Source organism: Pleurodeles waltl, chromosome 6 (assembly GCF_031143425.1).
Source record: "Pleurodeles waltl isolate 20211129_DDA chromosome 6, aPleWal1.hap1.20221129, whole genome shotgun sequence".
Taxonomy (NCBI): domain Eukaryota; kingdom Metazoa; phylum Chordata; class Amphibia; order Caudata; family Salamandridae; genus Pleurodeles; species Pleurodeles waltl.
In genome coordinates, this window is record NC_090445.1 from 1,538,723,033 (window position 1) to 1,538,749,969 (window position 26,937).

Consider the following 26,937-nt stretch of genomic DNA (forward strand, 5'->3'; position numbering starts at 1 on the left):
AAAATAGGTTTCTGAAAAAAAAGATATACTTCCTATACAATCAACAGACAATTTTAGCAAACACTGAGTTAACTTACATATGGCCTTGAAAAGCTTGCCTATCAACTCAGATAAAAGTGTGAATAATACCCACAGGGGTTCTTATTTACGAACAGGCAGAATCTTTGGTGGGTGGGAGTGTTGCTTTGATTGAACCAGCAAACTGAGAAGGTCAATTGGAAAGGCAGAACATGAGGTAAGAAGCACTTGGTGGATGCTGGAGATGTCAAGGGTGGCAAGATTGGCAGGCATTATCAAGTGTGTGCAACATCGTAAGATGTTTGAATAGAATAAGGTGCTTGTAAGTTGCAGTGGGTCAAACTGATATATTATAACAAATGCGTGTATGATTTCTGAGAGTCAAGTTATCAAAAGTTTTATCGAATAGGTTTAAGCAAGTAAGAACGAGAGAGACAGAAAGAAAAAGCCAGTAAACAGTAAGACGATGAACAGGAAAATCAACAAGCGAGAACTTGAGGAAAGGACAAAGTACTTGACAATCAAGAGGAGTCACTCGGTCCCATGACTCGAAAAGACTTCTTCTAAGAAAAACAACTTGTATCACTCTGAGCTCAACACTAGATGGCAGGAACAGTGCACAGCATGTGTATCTGCAGCTACACATGCCATCGAACATTATATATATATATATATATATACACATATATATATATATATATATATATACACACACACACACACAAACACATACTGTGTATATTTACAGCCACATTGTTATCAAGGGAAGACATTTGCAATGGATGCTAAATTTATCTAATAAAATGACTGCTAAAAAGACAAAATAAACAAGAAATGATGGGATGGGGCTGATCCTTTGTGGACTGCACGTTGAGGTGAGGAACATTTGCAGGTGCAGTCAAACAGTTCATTATTAACATACAAAAAATGTAACTAAATCCACAGTTTTAGTCAGAAGAGTTGTAAATACATTTCTGATTGGATAAAGCACCAGGGTTAATAATTGTCTGCAGCACTGCTCCTTGATGGATGCTTTTGAGACCAGAAGGACAGAGCATTCATCATCTATGGAAATGAACAAGAAATCTTCAGTAGATCAGCCTGCTCAGGCTTTTCCATGTGTTCCATCTGTCTTGCCCAGTCTTTTGCGAAGAAAAACGTGGAGCTTCCATGTTATTAACACAATATTGACAGGTTTTATTCTTTCTAGTAAAGCAAGCTCTCCACCTTCCACAGAACAGTTACTTTTCTAAAACCAACCCCACTTTATTCAGGCTCCTCATGAAATGACACGCAGCATATCCTCCTCTACAAGCCATTTACATTGCTGTTCCACTGACTACATTATATGAATACTGCAATAATTTCCTTTATTCCCAGCTCTATCATTATACTGTATTCAAGCTGTGTGTGAGCAGAGTTTACGAAATCTCAGACACTAGGCGGCTCGGAGTCAACGGAATCGTGCTAGGATCAGGCCTAAATAAACCTTTTGCAGCACTTGGCGATATTAAGGATCAATCTGCTTTGATCGCACAGTCTTAATGGACAGCACTCGGCAGCAGAAAGAATAGGTTCCTAAACAAACTCAGACTTGTGCACAATCTCAAATAATTAATCATCTTCCCACTTTAGTCAAACATCTTGAGACCACAGTTTTGCAGCAGCAACAAAAACCTTGCTAATTAACTCCAGTGCACCAGAAACAAGCGAGAAGCAACGTGGAAAGTTTAAATCAAATCAATCTGGAAAATACAGGGAATGCTTGGCAATCATTCAGCAGACATGCAGAAGCACCAGGGGTGGCTCTTCCGCTAAGGCAGAGGAGCGTCGCCCCATTGGATTGTAGAAAAAGGAAAAATAAATTGATAACCCTGTTGTCATTTAATTTTTCCTGGGAATAAGGGGTGGGTCTGCCTGGGCTGCAGCGACCTGAAGGAGGGGTATGTGCACCACAAAGTGTGCATGTCTGTTTCGCTGGGCACTTTGCATGTTCTCAATCCGGCTGTATTGCACAACCGAGTGGAGAACATGCCCAGGCTCCCACTACCAGTTTGAGGGGTGAAGCAGGCCACTCAGACCAATCACGACACTGCGGTCATAATAGAAGAGGACGAGGAAGGAGGGGAGACGTCTCCCCAAGAAGGTACTTTTTTTTTTGTTGTTTTTTTTTTTTTTTTTTTTTTTTTTTTTTTTAACTTTCTCGTCCCCTTCCTGTTATGCCAACCCGTTCTGGGGAAGCCACCACTGACTAAAAGCATCATGTACAAAATACATCATCATTATAAGAAGTATGGGTATGCATATTGAACTGTGTTCCCTTCTTTACATCAACCAGGCCATGGACACACAATTATTGTGTATTTAAAAGTCCGCAGCCAGTAAACATTCACTGCTGCACCAAAGGCTTTCCCTTTGCTAAACAAGTCTATCAATGTCTCAAGTTTAGGCACGAGGTATCATAGATGCTGCGGCCTTTCAGAAAAAAAGGCTTTTGGATCTCAGTTTAATCTAATGATTTCAGGACTTTTGCTCTATTTGTTGTTCTCTGTTACCATGTGCAGAATCTTACGTGCTGAAGACAAAATCAAAGCCTCTTGTTGCCACATGTTAGCTCTTCACAACCCATATCAGTCAACACAAATGAATTTATACTTAGTAATGGGGTACCACACACGAACTCCAATCCGTGTGCAGTCACACATCCAAACACTCCCAGATTTTTGCTAGTTCCATGAGGATACATTTGAAAGTATTTGTAAGATTTGCTGACTCAACCTCACTACTGCAAGTGAAACAAGCATAGGCAATGCCAATAGGTTTCGCCTATGGGTGAGCTTTGTCTTTAGCAATGTTTACACAGGCAGTCTTACACATATATCCCCATCTGCAGTAAAAGACACAGCAAAAAATAAAAGAAAGGAGTTGTGAAGTGCCATCCTGTCCAGGCACCGGTGGCAGCCGCAGACCTTGCAGCAGCAGACGCCCACCCCGGCGGTCTCTCTGGGGAGGAAGCAGGCTGCATCCAGTGTCCAGGTGCACTTCCCTTGCAGCATTTTCTTTTTCCAAGACAAAAGATTTGAGTGTGTAACTTAACTGCCCTTACTAGAGTGGTGGGTTCTGTCTGGTTTAGGTGTATACACTAACCAACCAGATATCCAATTTCTAACAGTAACACTTTGCCACAACCTCCAAGCTATTAATAGCTCAGAAATTCTCAGAATTTAATGAAGAACAAACTGTTGAAGGGAAGCATTTTCCTTGTTGGTCGTATGAGGTACTTCGTTTAATGTGTTCCGGTTCAGAAAGGACCTGGCTTGGTAGTTCAGGAGGTAGTTCTTATTGGAGCAGGGTCAAGACTGATTTGCATATGGCTTCATATAATCTGAGGCAGCATGGTGGCCAAAAGAACAATGGTTTGGGATGCTTCCTGGAGTGACTGCCATAGGTCAGAAATATTGCAAACATCTTCCTACTGACTTGTGTGTTTGGTAGTATCAGGTATAAAATCCAGGGGTATGGCTTGGTAAGTAAAATTGGAGGTGTGTGAGTTTCAGATTTCCCAACAATCATGCCGACATATTGTTAAAATCTATTAGATGGCAAGCAAGGGGCGCAAGAATGTTATAAGGAGCACTAAGGGGTACTAAGTGAAATAAAGCATATTTTGTGAAATAACCAACATCTTTGAAGTCTTTCCAACCAGAGAAGGGAGTGCATTTTTCCCCTGTGTGTGTAAAAATTCCTGATGAAATTCGACAGTCCCTGCACTATACCCGACTGAAGACACCTGTACTCAACTATTTATCACAAAATACAATTATGAGAGGGGGTAGCACCTAGCTATTCCCCTGACACCATCCAAGATGGGAAAAGATATAAGACGAACACAACAGTCACAAAACAGTTATTAAGCAACCAAACCTCTGTCATTTAGGGCTGAAGTAACCTCCTCCCCCCAAGACAAAGTGAAAATATGCTCCCTACAAACCAGCCCCTCAACACTTCTGAGCATCCAAATTGGTCATCTCTGGTCTGCCCTAACGCAGCTTTGGGCCTATTTGCTATGTAAGTCAGCTGACATCCCAGGCACCATAGCCATGTGCTGCTTTAAAGTATGCAAACAAAGCAGGCCAGCATCACCCTCATAACAGTTTGGCCTACCCCTGAAATTAATGGAGGAGAAACAGAGTTCCACCCGTTGAGGTTTCATGGCCCTTTACTAATGAATTAGGACTTGACGGAGCCCCAAGGTGAAACAGACAATTACATAGATCCAGACTAAGGTTGAATTATATCAATGCCTATTTGGCAAATTATGGGATACATGGTTAGGATGTTTCAGGAGGCAGGGAGACTGGGACTGCCACATGATCAATGCCTGAATACAGTAGTACTAATCAACAAGGGGGGTAAAAGCTAAGGTGTGAACACACCTCTTCTAGGATGATAGCACTGTGGAAGGTCCAGTCAAGGCTCTATACAACAGGGAACTTCCAGAAAGAACTTTAGAAGACTATTTGCCTGTATGGAATACACACAAACCGTGAAAGAGCTACTAAGGCCAACACGCTTGATTCTATCAAATGGGTGCACATGCTTGAGGGCCTAGGCAAACATATGATTGGGTCCAACCATCCTATCTTACAAACACAGATGCTGTATACTTACCCAGTAGCTAACTGAGGGTCAATGGGACGCTGTCAGACACCTTCAATATTGGTAGATGTGAGGATTTGGGTGTACTATACGATATGGCTAAGGGCCTTATTGTAGAGCATACTCACAAATACCATCTTGGGAATAGTCAGGCACGTTTTCTTAACCTTAAGCTCAACCCTGGGTAGCTGTGGCTGCGAGCAATAAGGCTTAGCAAAGGAACAATGAGTGAAGCGTTTAACAGCACGAAACAATGAGATAAGAAAGCAACGACACACAGAAAGAAAGAAGACAACAAGTTATAAAAATAGATATTTGGGCGATTTTTAGAGTCCTGATGAACAATATGCACCGGAGGGGTTCCCAAGATACAGATTTTTGAAGATATTACTTTTAAACTAAACCGCAAACAAGCATTGGTCAACAAAACCTTTGGAAACTTTTGAAAAGTTTGAAAAAAATTAGTTCAACAACTCCAGCCCATGTTGGGCAACCAGTTCTGCAAGACAGAAGTCTAGGGAGGCAGAGTTGACACTCTGGACAGTTATTTGCTCACCCCCTGTGCCAAGCAGTAGTGGTGGATCAAAAGGACTGACTCCAGAGGAGCTGGAGGACAGGAGAGAGGCCAGGAGGCACCAGATTGAGTTGCAGAGATTAAAAACAGAGGCTCAGAGGGAGCAGCGAGCCATGGAGGAAAGAAAGATGCTTTTGGACCATGAGCTTAAAGTAAAAGAGCTGGAGGTGAGGAGCAGGTCCAGCCAGGATGGTGGCAGCAATTCCTCAGTGCAGTAAGACAAAATTGTGCACATTCCTAAAAACGTAGGGACAAAGTACAAGAAGGGAGATGACATACAGAGGTGGTTTCAGGGATATGAACACATGAATGGGGTCCCTGAGAAGAATCGGGGAGCAGGATTGTGGAACCACTTCACAGAGGAGGGGAGGGACACTTTGCTAGCTTTGGGTAAGGGGTACAACCTCACCTATGCTGACATGAAGCAGGCCCTTCTCACTCGGTATGGTCTCACTCCTCACAAGTACAGGGATCAATTTAGGCAGAGTAAAAAAAACTGAGTCCCAGACCTGGTTAGAGTGTGTAGATTCGTTTTGCAGAGCACTGGATGGTTGGGTGAAGGGCAGTAAAGTGACAGATTTTCAGGGGCTTTATAACTTAATTGCGTGGGAGCACTTGTCTAGTCTGTGTTTTGCAGAGCTGTGCCAGCACTTGACTGATAGTAAGATGACTGACCCCAGGAAGCTTGCTATGGAGGTGGACCGGGGGGGGTGAGTACCAGGGTCCACAAGAAGGTTTATGGGGGCGATTCCGCCAAAGGTGGGCAGGGTTCCCAGAAGGAGGAGAGGGAAGTCAAGGGAGAAGCAGACAGGTCCCAGGATAAGGAGGGAGAAAAAGAGTCCCAGGCCCCTTCTGACAGGAAGGAGGGAGGGAGGTTCTGGTAGGCGGTGGCCCAGGGCACCCCATTTTGAACCCCGGTGAGTTGAGCATTCCCAGTTAGGACACATGAAAGGGGACTCTGTCTGTCCTAAGACAACCCACATTGGTGGCCCCTCTACCGAGGTGGCTAATGTGGCCTTAGGGGGGGAGGTAGCCCCCAAAGGCAGGTCATAGACCATCACATGATATCCCTAAGTCGGGAGGTTGACTCAAAGGGTGAGTTGGTGATCCCTGAGGGTGGGAGTCGTCTCTTCCACCATGTAACAGTGAATGGGGTCCCAGTCACTGCTCTGAGGAACAGTGGGGCTAGCCATACAATTATGGTGGAAAGGCTTGTCTCCCCAGAACAGTACACCGGCCAGGTGTGTAGGGTGACACCAGCCCATGGGCAGGACTTATTCCATCCTATGGCCCTGGTATCCCTAGAGTGGGGTGGGGAGGGGACCCAGAGGCGGGTCATAGTCAGTCCCCAGATGCCCATAGACTGCCTTCTGGGAAATGAGTTGCCCCAGGTGTCGGGGGGGGGGCCCAGAGGCACCCTCACAGTTCAGTTGTCTGGGGGTACCACTCCAAGGCGGAGGGTATTGGATCCCAACACGGGGGACAGGAGGAGGCAGAGCCCACCCCTGGTCAGCCTGAGGGTACAGACCCAAGGGTGATTGACCAGTCTCAGGACAACTCCTGAACTGGTGGGAAGGGAAGTGGAAAAAGGGTGCAAGTCACCTGGTGTTACTGCCCCCCACTTTTTAAAACCACAGAGGCTAGAGACCCTAGCATGGCCTGGGCCCTGGCTCTTGACACTGACAGCTGTCAGTGGCCTCTGTTGGTTGTTATCCTTGTGGTCAGAGTTTTCCCTGGGAGGGGACCTGAAGTCAGACCCCAGGGGTGGAATGGGCCACATCACACTGTTGGACCTGGTGGTACTGTCTGCCTACTGGGATGCATCTGTAAGCAAGGTAAGGTTAGGTGCTGCACAGATGGAGTTCTCAGATGAGAAGAGGTTCCCCAAGGTTAGTTCAGTGGGCTCTGAGTGTTGACTGAGGGATCAACCTGAGTTCAGAGAGGCATAGAACTGGCAAGAGCTCCTGCAGTAGTGGGCCATTGTCCAGGTTCTATCGCCCTGAGCTGGGAAGTCCAGCAAGGTATCGATTGGCCTACCCTGGCTTTAGGCTGGGAGGTGGTTGTGTTGGAAATGGCCTTTTTTTGCATGGTTATCCCCAAACTTTTTGCCTTCTTCCTCCTATTTTTTTAGGTCTGTTTTTGCTGGTTTATTGTCACCGCTCACTTTACCACTGCTAATCAGTGCTAAAGTGCAAGATCTCCCCATATAAATGGTACTGTGGATTGGTTTATCCTTAATTGGCATATTTGATTTACTAATAAGTCCCTAGTACCGTGCCCTAGAGGTGCCCAGGGCCTGTGAATCAAATGCTACTAGTGAGCCTGCAGCACTGGTTGTGCCACCCACATTAGTAGCCCTGCAAACATGACTCAGACCTACCATTGCAGTGTCTGTGTGCAGTTTTAAACTGTCAATTCGACTTGGCAAGTGTACCCACTTGCCAGGCCTCAACCTTCCCTTTTACGACATGTAAGGCACCCCTAAGTTAGGCCCTAGGTAGCCCCAGGGCAGGGTGCAGTGAATGTTTAAGGTAGGACATATACTAGTGTGTTTTATATGTCCTAACAGTGAAATACTGCCAAATTCGGGTTTCACTGTGCAAGACCTATCTCTCATAGGTTAACATAGGTGCTGCCTTTAAATATCCTTAAAGCGCAGATTCTCTTTGAGAGCAGATAAAAACCGGGAGTTTAGGGCCTCTGAGCTCACAATTTAAAAATACATCTTTTAATGAAGTTGGTTTTCAAATTGTTAGTTTGAAAATGCCACTTTTAGAAAGTAGGCATTTTCTTGCTTAATCCATTCTGTGACTCTGCCTGTTTGTGAATTCCCTGTCTGGGTCAGTTTGACAGTTGGGCTGTTCACACCTCTCCTCTAGACAGTGACACAAAGGGGGCTGGGGTGTAGCCTGCTTATCTTGATTAGCCATCTGTGCTGAGGGGAGGAGTGGTCACTCACACCTGAAAGGACTGTGTCTGCCCTCACACAATGCTGTCTCCGACCCCCTGGTGAGTGTCTGGGGCCTGGCCTGGCCAAGGAAGGATCTTGCAAACACTTGAGACTTTGCTTTGAAGTTTGCCAACTTCAAAGGCAGAACTGGGTATAAGAAGAAGACCCAAAACCCCAGACTTTTAGAATCTTTCAGGAATCAAGAGGAACCTTTGCAAGGAGAAGAGCTGGAGGAGGAGTACTACCCCTTTGCTATGTTGCTTTGCTTGACTGTCCTGCAGTTGCTGCTTCTGCCTGAAAAGAGCGCAAAGGGTGAACTTTGCTGTGTGTCCTGCTTGAGAAAGTTCTCCAAGGGCTTGGATTAGAGCTTGCCTCCTGTTGGAAATCTCAGGGACACCAAAGACTTCCGTTTCCTCGACCTGCAGCACTGGGAACTGTGTGTTTTGTGCTGCTCAAGAGGAGAAACCACTGCGACGCCGCTGGCCTGCACCGTGACCTGCTGACGCCACACGGAGCCGCAATGCCCCGCTTCGCACTGCGATCCTGGTCTCACCAAAGCAGTCATCGAACGACTTCACCGAGCCGCTGCTTGCACCGTGACCTGTGGACCCCGCACTCTGGCATCGCCTGCTCACACCGCAGCCTGGGCATCCACGACGATGACGCTCCTGCTGACACCGGCGCCACTGCCTGCACCGTGGCCACCACTCGTGAGGTTCACGAAGCACCATCCCGTCCCGCACTGCAGCCCCAGTCCACCGACGCCAGCATGATCGACTCCGGTGTCGCCACCAGGCATCCTGTCTGCACCGTGACCTGTGGACACCACACGTTGCACCGCCCACTTCACACCGCAGCCCTGGTCTCACCGACGCCGCTGGACGCCACCACCGAGCCGCTGCCTGCACCGTGACCTGTGGGCACCGCACATTGCATTGTCCCGCTTCGCACCGCAGCCCCGACACTGGCGCACCTGACTTCATCAGCCCGGAGTTCGATCCGCAACGTGTGTGACTTCAAGGGTCCGACGACTCCCTGCGCAGACTCCGGAACCGACGCCACTCTCCGGAGCTCAACGCAGGGATCACAACACCCTGCAAATCCAAGGTACTGTTTGCGGGTCTTCCCAACACTGTAGCTGGCCCGCGACGCCGCAGCCAGCCTGAACTGTTGGTTTTGTTGATCACGGCGCTGTGATAGCCCCAGGTGGAGCTATGGACTTCAAGGAACTGTATTTTTGAGTAAATCTTGCAGAATTCATATCTTTATTATTGAATGTTGGATTTTTATCGTATTTGGTCTTGTTTTATATAGATAAGTATTGGCTATTTTTCTAAAACTTGTGTGGTGTGCTTTTATAGTGTTTTCACTTATTACTGTGTGTTATGTGCAAATGCTTTACACATTGCTTCTGAGATAAGCCTGACTGCTCGTGCCAAGCTACCAAGGGGGTGAGCAGGGGTTATCTGAGCAGGTATCTCCCGTATCCTGACTAGAGTGAGGGTCACTACTTGGACAGGGTGCCAACTAGAGACCCAATTTCTAACACTTACACTATCAAATTAATCGTGACATTACACCAAACATAATGCCCAATTTGAATTTAGTGTCACTTTTCAGAAAAGGCAACTTTTAGAAAGTCGCCACTCTCTGGCTCAATCGGTCCAATGACCTTGCAAAATTGCTGTCCACCAGTGTGTGTGTGTAAGTAGCCTCTTTCTAGCTTTGTTACCCCCACTTTTTGCCTGTTTGCCAGTGTGTTTGACTGTGTTCACTGGGATCCTGCTAACCAGGACCCCAGTGATTATGCTCTCTTCTTTTAAACTTAGTTGCTGGAACCTTTTTCACCCCCCACATTTGGCATACTGGTGCCCCCATGTTAGTCCCTAGCATATGGTACCTAGGAACCCAGGGCATTGGGGTACCAGGGGATCACTATGGGCTGCAACATGTATTATGCCCCCATGCAAAGTGTTCTGCGCGCCTGCCTTTGCAGCCTGGTGAAAGGGTGCATGCACCCTTTCACTACCAGATCATTGTAAGTCACCCCTATGGCAGGCCTTCCTAGCCTGCAGGGCAGGGCGCAAGTACCTGTGTATGAGGGCACATCTGCACTAGCAGTGATGCCCCCACAAACTCCAGCTCCATTTTCCTGGACTTCGTGAGTGTAGTGTCGCCATTTTATGCGCGTACTGGACACCTCACTACCTATGTCCAGCTACATAATGGTAACCCCGAACCTAGGCATGTTTGGGATCAAACATGTTGGAAGCATACCCCCATACTGTTTCAAGTATTGGAAGTATGGTTTCATGCACTCTGGGGGCTTCTTAGGGGGCCCTCAGTATTGCTACCACCAGGCTTACAGGGTTTTCCAGACAGCCCAGGCTGCTGCCACCTCACAGACAGGTTTCTGCGCCCTCCTACTGCTTGATCTAATCAAGCTCAGGAAGGCAGAACAAAGGATTTCCTTTGGGAGAGGGGGATACACCCTCTCCCTTTGGAAATAGGTGTGACTGGCTTGGGAAAGGTAGCCTGCCCAAGCCACTGGTATGCTTTGAAGGGCACATTTGGCGCCCTCCATACATAAACCAGTCCACACCTGTTTTTGACCCCCAGTCCCTGCTCTGGCATAAAACTGGACAATCAACACCCCAGGGATGGTGCTCAGAGCTACTCTAGAGGGTCCCTGGCTTCTGCCATTTTGTTTCCAAGGTTGGCAGGGAACTCTGGGTGCATATGAGGGGCCAGGCAGGTGATGTCAGAGCGCCCTCCTGATAGATGCTTACCTGGCTAGGTGACCAACCTCCATTTCAGAACAATTCAGGGTCTCGCTCGAGTGGGTCCTCAGATCCGGCTTGCAAGATTCCAGCAGGGCTTCTGTACAACCTCTACTTTGACTTCTGGCCCCCGGAACTGCGACTGGAACCTCCAGGACCTGACAAGCTGCTTCCAAGAAGAAAAACTCTTCTGCCAGCAACTGCAACATTTCCACCGGCTGCGCATCAACAGAGGATGGCGTGTCTTCAGGGGTCACTAGAAGAAAGAAGGAATCTCCCTTGGAGTGAAGGAGTCACGCCCCTGCATCCGCAGTCCCCTGCTGCAACGACAACCGGCTGCGTAGGTCTCCTCTTATCCTGAGCTGCGTGGATTCTGCATCACTGGTGTAGGGTCCGGAGTTGTCCTCTTGGTCCTCTCTGCCAGCTGTCCAACTTTAGTGGGAGTAAACCCTTGCCTTCCCATTAAGGACAGTACCCTCGTGATCAGTGTCACTTACAGCTGCCAAGGCTGGTTTACATCTCCTCTAAGGGATCTTTAGACGATGTGTAGCTCCAGTCCCCAGCTCTCCTTCCTGCGATGCACAGCCCTCTGCATGCTTCTCCTGCGGCGTGGGATCCCTTCCTGTAGTGCGGCGCGGGATCCCTTCCTGTAGTGCTGCCTCTGCTCCTGTGGACTCACTGTGTCGCTAAGGGTCTCCTGTGACTTCCCCTCCTGGGCTGAGTCCTCCTGGGCTTTGCGGGTCCCCAGCAGCACCACTTTTCCACTAACCGCAAGTATGCCTTTCCCAAAGCTTGTTGGCTGAATTCCTGCACCGACACATGTCTGCAATCTTCACTCCAGTGTGGGACATCTTCTGCATCTATTAGGAACTCTTCTACAGTTCCAGGGCTACAGTGCTGACCTGTTCTTTCTCACCATCGGCCAACTCTTGGAAGTACAGATTGGCGGGTAGTAGCTCCTACTTCTCCTGGACTCCCACTGTGACTTTTGGTCTGGGCTCCCCCTCTCCACAGGTTGTCTTCTCCCGGAATCCACTGCTGGTTTCTTGCAGTCTTGTCTGGGTGTCTTCTTTTCCTTCCGTTTGGGGAAATTCCAGTGATTTGCTCCTGCATTCCTGGTTTGGGGGGGGGGGGGGGGGGGGGGGAGGTGTTGTGTTACTTACCACTGTGGTTTTCTAGTACTTCCAGCTCCCCTCTACACAGTCCACATACCTAGGTGGGGATCTTGTGTATGCATTCCATTTTTTTTGTATATGGTTTGGGCTCCCCTTAGGATCACTATCGGTTATTCCTATTTGCACCGTTTTCTAACCTTTTCACCAACCCCAAGTCCTGCTCTGCCGACCCACCCCACTCGCAAGACCTCTGCGACTCCCTCACAACATTCTTTCACAGCAAGATCACGGACATCCATGGAAGCTTCGCACCGCCGTCCTCCACCACCACCATTGCCAAGGTCGACCCCAACGTCCTGACACCTTGACCCCCAACGATGAGGAAACCACCAAGACTATGAGCACCATCCACTCTGGCTTTCCCGCTGACCCCTGCCCTCACCACGTCTTCAATAAAGCCAGCCAAATAATCACTCCCCAGCTCCGGACCATCATCAACAGCTCCTTCGAGACCGCCGTCTTCCCAGAGAGTTGGAAACACGCTGAAGTCAACGCCCTGCTCAAAAAGCCCAAAGCTGACCCCGAAGATCTAAAAAACTACCGACCTATCTCCCTTCTCCCTACTCCCAATCCCTGCGAAGGTTATCGAGAAGATAGTCAACAACCAAGTATCCCGCTTCTTGGAGGACAACAGCCTACTCGACGTCTCTCAGTCTGGATTCCGCAAGAAACACGGCACCGAGACCGCCCTTATCGCCTGCACCGACGACATCAGGAGCAGGCTCGACAAAAGGGAAACTGTTGCCCTCATCCTCCTTGAGCTTTCCGCAGCCTTCGACACAGTCTGTCCCCAAACCCTTCGCACACGCCTCTGATGCCGGAATTCGCCACAGAGCCCTGGACTGGTTCACTTCCTTCCTCTCTGGAAGAACCCAGAGTCCGCCTCCCCCTGTTGCTGTCCAAGGCCACCAAGACATTCTGTGGAGTTCCCCAGGGATCCTCACTCAGCCCCACCCTCTTCAATGTCTACATGGCTCCGCTCATCAACATCGTCTGATCCCACAGCCTCAACATCATCTCCTGCACAGACGACAGTCAGCTCATCCTCTCTCTCACGAAGGACCCCGCAACCGCTAAGAACAACCTCCACACCGGACTTCACGCCATCGCCAACTGGATGAAAGAAAGACGCCTCAAGCTGAACTCTGAGAAGACTTCGGCCCCAAAAGATCAGCATGGGACGACTCCTGGTGGCCTGCCACCCTGGGGTCGGCTCCAAAGCGCACCACCCACGCACACAACCTCGGCTTCATACTGGACTCTACGCTCTCCATGACCTAGCAAGTCAACGCCATCTCATCCTCATGCTACAACACCCTTTGCATGCTCCGCAAGACCTTCAGATGGATCCCCGTGGAAAACAGAAGAACGGTCACTCATGCCCTCATCAGTAGCAGACTGGACTATGGCAACGCCCTCTACGCAGGAACAACGGCCAAGCTCCAGAAGAAACTCCAGCGCATCCAGAACACCTCAGCACGACTCATCCTCAACCTCAGTCAGCCCACCTCAGAGACCTCCACTGGCTCCCATCAACAAAAGGATCGTCTTCAATGATTCCCGCATTCACCGTACCACATCCTGCGGCAGATCCTTCTCCCATCTTGCTGCCAAAACGTGGAACTCCCTCCCCGTCAACCTACGTCTGACCCAGGACCTCCTGACCTTCAGGAAGCACCTCAAGACCTGGCTCTTCGAGCAGTAGCACACTTCCACCCCCGTCTCTCCCACACCACCACATTGAGACCCTTCCAGGTGAGTAGCGCACTTAACAAATCACTGACTGATTGATTGATTGATGCATATTGCTGTTTACTAGTGCATATATTTAGTGTATTACTTATCTCCTACTGGAGGGTTGGCCTTGTAGTATTTTGTAGTATTGTGTCCCAAAAGTAAAGTACCTTTAATTTTATACAATTGTTTTCTTTCATGTGTGTAAGTGATATTTGACTACAGTGGTATTGCATGAGCTTTGCATGTCTCCTAGATAAGCCTTGGATACTCATCCACAGCTACCTCTTGAGAGTCTGGCTTCTAGACACTGCATACACTTCACTAATAGGGGAAACCTGGTATAAGGTGTAAGTACCTTAGGTACCCAACACACACCAAGCCAGCTTCCTACAGTGTGAATGACTCAATCCAGAGCAATAGTAGCCTGCTATACAGAGAGGTGTCACCATCCCCTGGCAGGAAGCCATTCACTGAGTTGGCCCCAAAGGCAAGCTTCACATGTGAAGCTGCCTTCGGTGGGTAAACGGCGGTCACACTCCTTAAGGACAGTCCCTTTGCTCAGGCAGACAGGCTGGTGGCGGGAACAAAGAGGGGAGACCACTGACCAAACCAGTTTTCCGGTGGGCCTGTTGCCCACTGGCAGCCACACTTCTAGGGTGAGCTACCAAGCTCCAAACATTCAAGTAAGGTTCAGACATCTTGAGAGTGAGCACAATAGTGCACTCTAGAACTGCTAGATGCAACATACAGCAGGAAGTTGTTACAGGGCCGGATGAATCCTGGAAGCCCATTGGCTAGTGACCCCATCATCTCTTCAGGGCACTTTCTCTGAATTAAAATGAAACCTCTGGCACCCTGAACCTCAGATCACAACCGAACTGGAGAAAGGAACCCTGCAAGAGAGGATGCACCGTCTGCTGGACTGCACCTGCTGCACCTTGGGCTAACAAACAGTACTGTGCCTGTGGCTCCTGACTTGTAGCAAAGCCACTCCCTAGCCCCAGATCAAATAAGTGACTCCAAGGGTCAGTCGCTGACCCACTGGAACCAGCACCATTGCCATCAAATCTGAAGAAGCTCACTCTGGTGAGTCAGTAGCCACATTCTTGGAATCACAGCTGACCTCTGCTGGACGCCCCAAGAGACCGATCCTCAGCGGCCAAAAGTTGCTCGGAGTCTGCTGGACCCAGGAGTGTTGTCTGAGTCCAGATTTGTCACCAAAGATGACACCAGCCTTCACCAAAGGATACCGCTGGACGGAGAACTGTACTCCAATCGCAGCTGGCTTTCTATTGGCTCACAGAGAACTTTGAGGGACACTGACCCCTGTGGACAAAGTTGCTGCACCTCACCTGTGGACCAGGGAATAACCGCAACAACAACCCCATTGACTGCACAACACCCAGTGCGCATCTTTACAATCCTCAGCATCTTCAGCATCTTCAGCATCCCCAGCACCAGGAACACTTTACTGGACTTGAGACTCATTTGATGACCAGGTCCAAATACTCATTTTTGACCATCTTGTCCTTCTTGCTATTGGATTTACTCACCCCACTCTGTGAGAGTAGCCAAACCCAACATTTACAAGGCTATCATCAAGGAGTTTCATGTTTTTTTCACTGAAAAGCAGAGCAGCTGTAGACAGTGTCTTGCTCTTTTGTCAGTTTGCTAGTCGTCAACAGTTTCGTCAATGAGGTCTTCGTCTGTGTGATCATCAGCAATGGTGACAGGAAGAGAAACTTTATTTATTGCAGGCGTAAATTAACACTTTTCTTACCGTCAGTAACATTCTTTCTGGTTGATACTCTGACTACTGATTCCTCCCCTAGTGACTATTTCCCCAGACCACAGACTGGATACAGAAACTCAAAAGCAGTACAGCTGCAAGCCAATAAGTGGTGTTGTTCATCTTCTGTAGTGACATGCAAGGTCACATATAAGTACATGTAAGTACATGCTGACATCAGTTGCTTTCGAAAGCTTGTCCATGCAAATTGGCTTGACCAGTGTGCATGGGTCTATTTTGGGACCTTTTTAGATGGAAAAAGTACATTTCACAGAAAGTGGAAGAGGGAGGACAATCAGGAATCTGCAGTTAGAGTATCCATTAGAAAGAGCGCTATCAAAGGTAAGTAACATGTTATTCATATAGAAACTCCTAACCAAACATTTCTCACTTTGTGAACAGATGCCACATTAGTACCTCCCAAGGTCATGGGTCTGTGAAATGGCTCAGGACCTGCAGAATCGAACTGGCAAAAAGTCCATCACATCAGACCTGTCAATGCAGTAGTGCTCTGTGTACGTGTGCACTGACACCCACATAGCAACCTGACAAGCAGGGCGCATGACAGCGCAGTAGTAGCAGCCTTGACTCGAGTGGAAGGAGCCCTTAATCCTTCAGGTGGCTTGATTTTTAGCTAGAGCATACCAGATTTTAATGTGGCTGGCTATCCATATAGAGATGGCTCTTTTCTGTATTGCCTTGCCTTTCTTTACTGCCACTAAGAGTTGATCATCCTCCTGATAGCCTCTAGTACGATCAATATAGAAACTGAGGGCTCTCTTACGATCCAAACAATGGAGCTTTTCTTTTCGAGTGATGAGGTAGGACAAAGAATGCTGAAAGGAGGATAACACGTCAAGCATGGCAATATTTTAGTACTTTTGGCAGAAATGCAGCTCAAGTTCTTAACGCCAGTTTTTGTAGGAAAACTGCTGTGTAAGGCAGCTGGGGCTGATTGTTTGCAGCTCACTCACACAATGAGTTCAAAGCAATGGCAAAAAGAAAAAAACCTGAGCCAGGGTTCTCCCTACTGCTGGAAAATACCCTACGCAGCCTCAGAGTGTAACGTCCGTGCATGATTCACTAGGTATCAGAGTTTGTTCATCCTGGGGTTGAGAGATCCCACCATGTGATTCACAACCAGAGAAATGTCCTGGCAGACAGCCACTTTTAGAGGCGAAGAACATCCTGGTACAGGAACTAAGATCTCCAGCCACCATGCTTACTGCAGTACCACAAGGACTCTCCGCTCTGGGGGAAGGAACAAAACTGCATGGTACCCAGGATGGCTCAGACAAAGGAAACACCTGCAAAACAATGAGGTGTGAACCCCAACAACATTACACAGTTCACCATCACCTGGAGGAGATCTACAACTAAGTCGACATCCATCGATGTAGGGGAAGACTGACAAACCCAACCTGTGAATAAGTGCTGTGAACCCCCACCATCACTTTTTTCTCCACTTTTTTGAACACCTGAGCCAAAAAGGAGCACTGCAAACTGGAAATGTTTCTGGTCCACTGTGAACCACAGAGAAAACCTGTGGAGCCTGCATAGCAGTAACATGGAAATACATGTCTTTCATGTCCAACACAGTGATCCAGTCTCTAGCCTGCCTCATACATGGTGGATTTATGACGAAAAGGATACACTAAAGAAGTTAGTAGTTATGCGGTCATGGTTGCCTGGTGGAGGAGGGGGTTGGAGTCGATGCTATCATTGAGAGATGCGGCCACTGCCATGAAATGGCTAAAATGTTTTATGTGCCAGCTGCAGGGTCTAGCGCTGGTGATACTGAAAACCCCTGGCATATCCCCAAAAGGGGCGAAACTGTTGGGAAAAATGGCCGGTAGGGATAGAACACCCCAAGGAACGTGAAGTGGAGTGACTTTCTTTAAAGCATTTTTAGAGTTGTGTTTTCTTTCTCACTGAAGAGGCGAGAGTCATCAAATTACATGTCCATTAAAGATGGCTGGATATCCCCCGAGAAGCCTGTAGAGATCATGTAGGCATGGTGTTGAAGCACTACACTTGTGCACAATGCACAACCCACTCAATCGGTTGTGTCTAGCCAATTTTTCAGCACCCTGGCTATCCTGGGTGGTTTGAGCGAAAGACACCCTTAAAGTCCCCTGGAACTGCCAGAAAGATTTGACTTGCCATGTCCTACAAAACATCTGTATAGCACCCTAGGAAGCAGCTGCCACTGAATGATCATAAGCAAAGATAATAAAGAGAACATGCATTTGCCAAAGGTCTCCATGTATTTGGATTGGCGGTCAGAAGGCATTATAGGGTAGGTGTTAGGGTTAAGTCTGCTGGTGGACACCTGTACCACTAAACTCTCCAGTGTTGGGTACAATAAATGAGTATAATAATTAGTGAGGCTATGACAATGATATTTCAATATTCAGAGTAACAGAGAGCACTTACACATCATATATATTTTTGATCACCAGGCTGTGATATTCAAGTCCAGTTTCCACTTTACTATTATTGAAAATGTAAAAGAATGGCACAAAATCTGCATTTCAGATATAGCAAGCCTTATTGATAGTACATTTCATTTTTATGGGGGTCATGCGTGCCCATGTCAAACCTATGGTATGGTAAGCAATCTCTGTAACTATGAAGTGTGTGCAGCTTATCCAAAAGGAACATGCATTAATGGGAGTCCAATTCAATGAAGGGTTAAGAGTCAATTCCCCATTCCTAAGTGCAAAAGGGACAAGGACACTTTTTGATAGGGTAGTCGCCCATGATCAATTTTCACCTCAAGGTTTGCCATAACTTTTGGCATTATAACCTGCAGTTTGTGAGTATTTACAGCAGTTCTATTTAAAGGCCTCTGGCTCCCCTTTTCTTGTGGTAATTTCCATCGCACTGCCTTAACCCTCCTGTTTCTGAAAACATTTACAAGCTGCTGTCATACTGAAAGAGTTGGACTACAATTTGTTTGCCTTGTAAACATATGGTGACAGCAACTCATCTAAAGATCGTTTACTGTAATTACAGCAGATGTGACTAACTTACAGTAGTGCTGCATGGGCTTAAAAAGGAAGTAGCCATCTTCTCAGGAGAGAAAGATACGAAGAGAAGGGACAGGCACTGTCACTGCGAATACCCAACAAGTAGTTTCAAGTGTCTACTGCTTTTAACATTGAGGATCCTAGAAAAGGGTACAGAAGACTACTATCATGACAATCTTTAACAATCACCACCGATAAAACTGAAACTAAATCAATGTAAGGCCCAAAATTAGATACATTCATTCCTCACTGGTGTTCTAATGTGTTTGCACTAAACCCCCTGAAACAGAGAAATAAATCAGATTTCAGCCATGTAAGGGCATAATAATCTAAAGCTTTCAAAAGCGGGCTAATTATTGTGAAACAAATTAGCTGAGACCAACACATGACTGAGATTCAAATTTGTATTTCGGTTACTGGAACCTCTTTTTCTATTAGTCTATATGTAGGAATGAAAAAAACGGTATCTGTTACAAATAAATGGTGAGTTGAAAAATGATTCATCACTGCATTTGAAAGAAAAGGTAAAAGTTTTGGGGGAATATTGGAACACATATTATAAAACATATTGGATCATTCACAATTTTAAGTAGATAAGATCATTCATAATTTGTTCTTTATAATATTTTCTTTAGTGTCCCAAACTTACATTTAAATCAATCTTCAAATATTTACTATTGAATAACTAATGGAGACTTAATGATCATAGTAAAGTTGGATAAGTGTTTTATAACCTACCAACAAAAACCTTAAATAAAAAAAACATTGCTCACTGAATCAAGAGGGCTGTTATCATTTCCAGGAACTGCAGGTGCAGCATCGTTGAGGGGTTTGCAGCCAGACGTTGCCCCTGGTTTATTGTGTGGTATCTGTAAAATACATAATTTTATAAGTTAACCTTATAGGTAACAAACACCTATCTGTCTGTGAAAGGCGTACACAAAGACAAAACAAGTAAGAGCATTTTTTTTCATAAGCGACTTTCCCTGGATGAAATGAAAACACCAACCCATGAAAGCATCTGTTTTTGAGAACTGGTTTTACACATTAAGTGTAGAGTGCACAGATATGGACAAGAAATGTTCCAGTGTATCGCAGAGGTATGATGAACCATGGAAATAATTTCTTCATTCAGTGATTGGGTCTGTAAAACATATACATTGTTACCCCAGGAAAATCTCACATAGAACTACATTAGTATGCATTCCAAAATATGAATACAAAACAGAATCAATTTATCTTTGATTCTAACAACCTCAATTGGGTGCACTAATCGCAGGTTTAGTTTGAAGTAGTATATAGGACCAAATTATGTGCAGATCTCAAACATTCAAATACCGATCAAAAATCATATGCATGAAAATCCTTGGCCACTGTATTCAACGAAGCAGCTTGAAAATAAAATTAAGAATGGTACAAAAGCCAAGTGAACTAGTCAATCAACGAATTTTCTATCATAGGGACAATTGCAAGGTTGTGTTAGAGACGACTCATTCTCTACGCCTGCAGTAATGTGATCTCAACATGGATTATACAGTTGCTCTCCAGTGGTATAGATAGGATACAGTACATATACACCGATTCGCTTTTGCCTTTATAACCTGTATGGCCACCATGGTAAAGCTTGTTTTCTGGCTCTGATCTTGGTTGACTGAGTTTAATAAAAATATTTTTAAACAGTGTGCTAGCCACATATATTACAAGCAGTTACAGTGTCTTCTCCATAAATAAACCACGATTTCAGCTTATATGGCATTTCCACTTTAATGCTTTTTTTTTTATACTTATTTCTATTTTGAACCTAATCAGTAAATTTGGTTCATCCACAGCTCTTCAGTGGAACAAACCTATCTTTCAGATTAGAAAATTATTCATGAAACAAAGCTGAATTATTCCTGATCCTTTGCTGAAGGTAATAAATACTAACTTGATCTAAAGAGGACCTGTAATTCTTGATGCATGGGGGTAGTGTGTGTTTGTTTTATTTTTTATTTTTATTTTTTAATGTAGACTTAATAAGGTCTGCTCTTTGATTAGATACATAAGTATTAACACTGATCCAGAAACTGATACAACATGCCTTTCATGAGTCTTTGTCTTCATTTTGTTACTTATTAAAGTTCACTAAGTGAACATTCTGCCTAAATTGGATCTAGATTGACTCTCAATCCATTGAACTGACTAAAAGGTTGATTCACTGTATTATGTTTTCTTGGCTAAACCTACTAGGATACCTAGTGATCTGAATGCACATTCCACGGCAGACATCTTCTGCAAGTCTTTCCCAGACAGGTGTTCATTTTGAGGGCTTGTATCAGCCAGCCCTTCCTTTCATTTTAATGCACTCAAACTAGTTCCTGCTGTTTGATAGTGTTCTACTCCATCCCTCTGTGTTAAGATTTAAGACCTCTTCTCAGTTGGCCCACTCTTTGCAAACTTGGTTGAAACAGTTTTTTCCAGATAGCCAAATGTATATTGCTTCACGATGTTGTACGATTCTGTTTAAAACAACCATGGGTCAATTTGGTTCTTCCTATTGGGGCTGTATCACCAGGAACATGTCTACATCCTTGTATTTCCTATTCGCTGAAGACTCAGAGCAGCTTTGCCCAAAACTTTAGATCTTAAATGATCTACAACAGTAGCCCCTGTCCAACACTCTGCCTCTGTAAAACAAGTCTAAAGCATATGTTTTGTGATCAGTAAAACCAGGTGCCTATTATTTTAAGTTACCTTTGTACCCAGAAATCAGATTAACAAGCTATCGTCAAAAACACTCTTTCTGGAGGGTACTCCATCTAACCGCAAATTCCACAACTACTGAATACACCCCTGGAGCCAGAGTAGAATCAGAATTTTTCCAAATGCTCCTGTGTGACGAACTCCGAGGTGGATGTGTCCTTTCTAAAGGAGTGATGAGGAAGAGTCACATATTGGCGCCACCTCGGGGCACAGATGTCTGATTCATTCAAAATAACTTCTGCACGCTGACACAGACAATAGACAAATCAGTAACCAGACAAAGTGCTGAATTTAAATGAGACATTTCTGACTCATCAGAAGTCAACGCCATCGACTGGGGAGGGTTAGTCAGTAAAGAATCTGAGGTTAGATAGAGGTGCCAGCAGAAAGAGCACTACTGAAGGTAAGTTATGCTTCTGGAGGATACTTCCATCTGTAAATTTCTCACTTTAACACATACCCAAGGAGTACCCTTCAAAAAAGGTGGTAGGTCTGAGTAGTGGGCTTTTCAACAGGAAGGCTTGCAAGAGCCAATAGACAGAATGGCCCTTCCTGTGGAGCTGATAATCAGGGTTCCTGTTAAAATTGAGAACTGACTGTCATGTATCAGACTGGCAGATGTTTAGCACCATAACATCGCTACTCAAAGCCATGTGGCAGTCTGGGCTTTGAGGAATGAGCCACAAGGCCCTCACAAGGATCCTTCTTGGCCAAAGCATAGAGAGGATGACCCATCTCAATAAGAACATTCACAACTGCCCCTTTGGCTAGAAAAGTCTGCACTTTCTTGGCAAGAATGGTGGCATGAGCCGGAAGAGTCTGTACAAAAACAAGAGAAGCATCAGGAGAAGCTAGTGGGGAAACTAGTCAATGGTGTTCTGGGTCATAATTCTGAACCTCCTCCAAGACCCATTGGTCTGAGGTTATTGTAGGCCTGCCGGACAGGCTAAATGTAACCTTTCCCTCTACTCACCACAGATGACCAGGAAGAAGCCATAGCATGGATAACTTTGAAACGCACCCAGGTCAATTCAGCTGTAACCCAGACCCTGAGGAACCAAGTCTCAGGAAAGGTGTCAATGGTGAGTCTAACCCAGTCTCAAGAAAGGTTTCAAGGCCACTATCATTCATTAGGCCTACATACAGACCAGCAATCATGTTACAAGGGTAAGCAAATTGTTATCTTTGCCATGTGTAAAATGTTGAATGGCCCCTGCTCAGTGCCCGACTCAGATACAAAAATAGCCTGCAGTGGTATGTAATGCTAGTGTAGAGGCTAGGTATCATATGAAAGTTTTCCCAAAATGGGGACTCTGCTTTGGTAATTTCTTTGAGTGAAAATGGCATGTGGGTAAGAGTCAGAACTAGCACCTTGGAACCAGTGACCAGTACTAAACACATCAGAACCGACGTGGTCTTGGACAAAGGAGAAGTTAGTGCAGCAAGTAGTCGGGCGAGGACCTACCGGGCTCAGTCGTGCTGGAAAACCACCAGACAGCAAAAGTCAAACTGGAGGCCCCAGCAGCTTGATGGACATGAAGGCAGCAAGGGGCTATGGAATTATGTGTTTTTAAGAAGTTTCAGCATTAACTCCTTGAAGGCCATAATCTGCTACAGAGTCGATCATGGCCTGGCAAATTCGGGATCATCAACTTCAGATTGTCTTGTCAATTTGTGATCTTTGCCAACAAGGGTTAAAAGGCTTTCTTAAAACATTCTTGCCAAGTGGAAAATTTTAGTAAGATCATCTCTTAGCCAGTTGAACATCTCTTTCACTAATTATGCATGTATCTAGGCACTACATGGGGAAAATGACATGAAACTGATGGAGAAAGTGAAGTCATCAAATGGTAACGGGCACTTTTTAGTTTGTACTCCACCCTGAAAACCCACATAAAACACATTCACCAGTGAGGCAAGAATGAAGTTAATAGAGCTCTCCCTAGAGACAAACTCGAAAGTCAAAGACGCAGGAAAGTCCTTGGCAAAAATCAAGTTTATATTCTGAAAACCCCAAACTAGTAACAGGCCATTAATATAGCTCTGCTATCATTAAGTTCTTACTAGGGAAATATAATTAAAAGAATAGTGAGTATGGATGGGTTTTAACTATAAGCAATGCTTCAAGAACGCAGTTATTAAAACAGGCACATATGCTGCGACGGCTTTCTTGATTTAATTGGTTACATGAAATGCCTTTGTAGATAAAAGTGATCTCTAAACTGCTCAATGTTTGGGGATTACTGTTTAACAACTATTGTACAATGTCAACAAAGGAAATAAAGTACTGTACCATCTGCATAGCCTGGGAAGGTTTCACTGACGATTACCCTTTAATTCGAATTTTAGAGAGCAAAACAAGAGATCTATCTTTTGATAAGAACCCTAATTAGACATTTCTACTGGCACAGAAAACACACTATACATTTTTTCAATAGTTAGTTAAGTGATGGCGCTGTCACTGGGGATATGCGAGAAATCTGAAAGCACTTCTTCTGCTGCTTCAGGGTTATCTCTTGAGAAACCACACTTCGAAGGGCAAATACATAACATCTTTAAAATGATACAATTTTAGAGTTCTGATATTGAAGAGAAGGAACTGTGAAGTTTTTATACTATAAGCTCCAACACTGTGGTGCTGGTTGATTTTGTATGTACGAGAACAGTCGTTTAACTGAAAAGATGTCAACACTCTAGTAGCAATACTATTACACAATTCACTTACAAGGGGAAAAAAAACACGGACACCAGACTAAAAGCAATTTTGTTGTAAGTATATCTGTTTTAGAAAACATTCAACTAAGGGATTCTAAAAGAGCAGCATATTTTATTGTTGTGTCCTTTGCACCATGCTTTCCTAACTCTAGAAGGGCCTGAAAGAGCTTTTTGGGTTGTCAATAAAAAGCTATTGGGCACGCTGTCAATGGGCTAGTGGAGCGTGCGTTTTCCAGAGTGGTCTTTATGGGACATTGCATGTTAGAGAAAAAGGCAACAAGAAACCCCATTATCTTCCAAGTATCTCTATGTACAGTTATAGGGTCCCAAATTGAAATTACATTGTTTGCTGATCTCTCTACCCCACAAGGAACTCTTCTCTGCAAAAAATAAAAATAAAAATAAAAAAAAATGAAGGAAGAAGCAGATTTCTAACCTCAGAAACAAAACACCAGTCACCTTGGAAACTCCAGCACGCAAAACTGCTGACGTGTGTTCTCATCAGTGTTGAATAGATCCAACTAAGGCTCTCCCCATTCTTGGAAGAGACCTTGCACCCCCTCTGGATGGAGATGCCATTCGCAATCGGCTAGGCATCCACTGCTGAGTTTGTCTGCCCTGGCATTCAAAGAGTGCACCAGGTGTTCAACTACCAGGGATATGCCCTGATGTTCCACCCATGCCCCTTTCACATCCTACATGTATTAATTGATCGGTCCACATGTTTCGGCCATTTAGCATGTAGACCGCTTTATTACTGCACCCAGGATGTGAAAGATTAGTGGTTTGTCCCTCACACAACCACCTTTGTTTTTAATCTTCCCACTACTCCAACATATATTAAAGAGCAGCACCTGGAATTGGAGGTCATTTTAATTTCATCATATTTCATACAGATCCCACCCAGCTTCATATTTTGAGGTTTTTCCTCCTGGTAAAGGTGTTACCTACCTGTAACATGTCTGCATTGAAGTGGGGGACCATCTACTAAAATAAGTCAGTGGAAATTATATAAACCATTGGCGAGTACTAGTGGGTGAGGGTCCTCAAAAATTGTTTGGTGCAACCTAACAATTGCTAATGTTCGGTTTCACTCTCCTTGGATTTTTTCTTTATTTCCATTGGGAAGCAGAGTGAATTATTGAATCTTCTCTCGCTCACCTATTTGAAATTGTGGTAGGATATGCACCAATGTTAATTTTGGAGGTGGACGCCTTGACCACCAAGCTCTCATGGGTGGGGTGCTGGGTGAGGAAACTGGGGTCCACTGGGGCAGGGTTAAGGTGGCAGGCAATTGTTCTATGCACATAAGCCCCTGTGCCCGACTTGGATCAGACCCAGAGTAGGACATCAGTAAGGGTTTCACTGCAAGGGAGTAACAATTTGGAGGCAGTAACTCACAGCTCAAGAACCTCCATCAAGACATTTGTCTTGACTGCCACTGAGGACCTCACCCACCCTCCACACCACCACTGCAAAAGAGGTGCCCTCCTCCGTAGCCACTGTAGGGGGGAGAGACCAGGCCAGTGTTGATGCTCCCTCACCTCGTCAGATGAATTCGACAGATATGAGGAAGTGGAAGATCTCCTTGACTTTTTGCACCTGTGGGACTTATTTGACTTTCCAGATAAACTCGACTACTATGAGTGCTTGGAGTGGCTCCAAGCCCGAACCCTGGCATTACTCTCGACTGAGATCGTGCCACAGTGTCAAGCGGCGAGGGGCTTGAGGGACTGCTCTCGCAAGGCCTCGGGGTGCATGGCGCAGCAATCGATGCAGGTCTTGGCATCATGGTCACGCTCCAAGCACCAGAGGCACACGAAATGAGGGTCGGTCACCAACATCTGCCAGTGCCAGGCGCCACACGGCTAGAAACCAACTTTCCTGGCTAACATCATTGACACACCAGGAGACAACTCTTGGAAAAAAGGTCGACCAACAGTCAAAAAAAGGTTGAAAAAAGGTCAGTCACTAAGGATAGCTCTTGCTGGATCTGCTTGGAGTGGCACGGGGAAAAGAAAAAAAAAAAGACGTCGGGGCAGTGGCATGGCGCTTATATAGACACCTTACATGTCACTTCCGGTACCGACGCCATTGCAAAGCTGAACAATGGCACCTACCAGCATGCAGAGATACTGCTCACAAAAAGGTTCTGGTTCCAGTCTGACACCTGGGGATTATTCTAAGGTAAGGAATCTGTGGCTAAAAGTCTGTATCATATTAAGTGGTTTGTGGTTCTCAGTAAAGCACAGAGGTGGGAAATATTCATACTTGGGCATTGAGGAAGCTAATGCATTAAGGCATTAACCACTTCTGTGGTGCTAATCAATTGATTAAAGTGTTAAGAACTGTCAAACACAAACTGGAGGAAAGTAAACGTTACATATGTAAACAACGACATTCAGAAATGCCTATCCCTTACGAGCAAACATAAAATCGAACACATCATCTTTAAGGAAAGGAAAAGTTAAGACCAAAAGAAGAGGTGTGTGAGAAAGACTAGAGGACATTAAAAAAAACTGGTGCCCTTCTGCACAGCAGCATTTATTTCCCCACTTCTACGTACTTGACAATTTGCCACTTGTTCGATGCTCATCTCTGAACCTCGCACACCTAAATCAACACTCCCCTCATAGTGTAAACTATCTATAATACATTACATACTTCTAACAAAGCACCCCAAAAGGGTGCCATGTACAAGATATGCACAGACTACTTTATATTTTCCTCTAGGGTAGAAACAACATAATATTTAAACAAATCCGT

At 45.6% G+C, this 26,937-nt stretch overlaps 1 protein-coding gene across 16 annotated transcripts in view; it reads right to left on the minus strand.

The window, feature by feature from the left end:
• Positions 1-26,937, minus strand: part of RERE (arginine-glutamic acid dipeptide repeats) — a 798,532-nt gene that overhangs the window by 501,300 nt on the left and 270,295 nt on the right. For 15 of the 16 annotated variants that reach the window (XM_069241143.1, XM_069241141.1, XM_069241137.1 and 12 more), the window contains one exon: positions 19,488-19,583. The exons of the other annotated variant lie outside the window; for it this stretch is intronic. In XM_069241143.1, the coding sequence (XP_069097244.1) occupies positions 19,488-19,583 (96 nt within the window). The remainder of the gene's footprint in view (positions 1-19,487; positions 19,584-26,937) is intronic. 16 annotated transcript variants of the gene reach the window in all.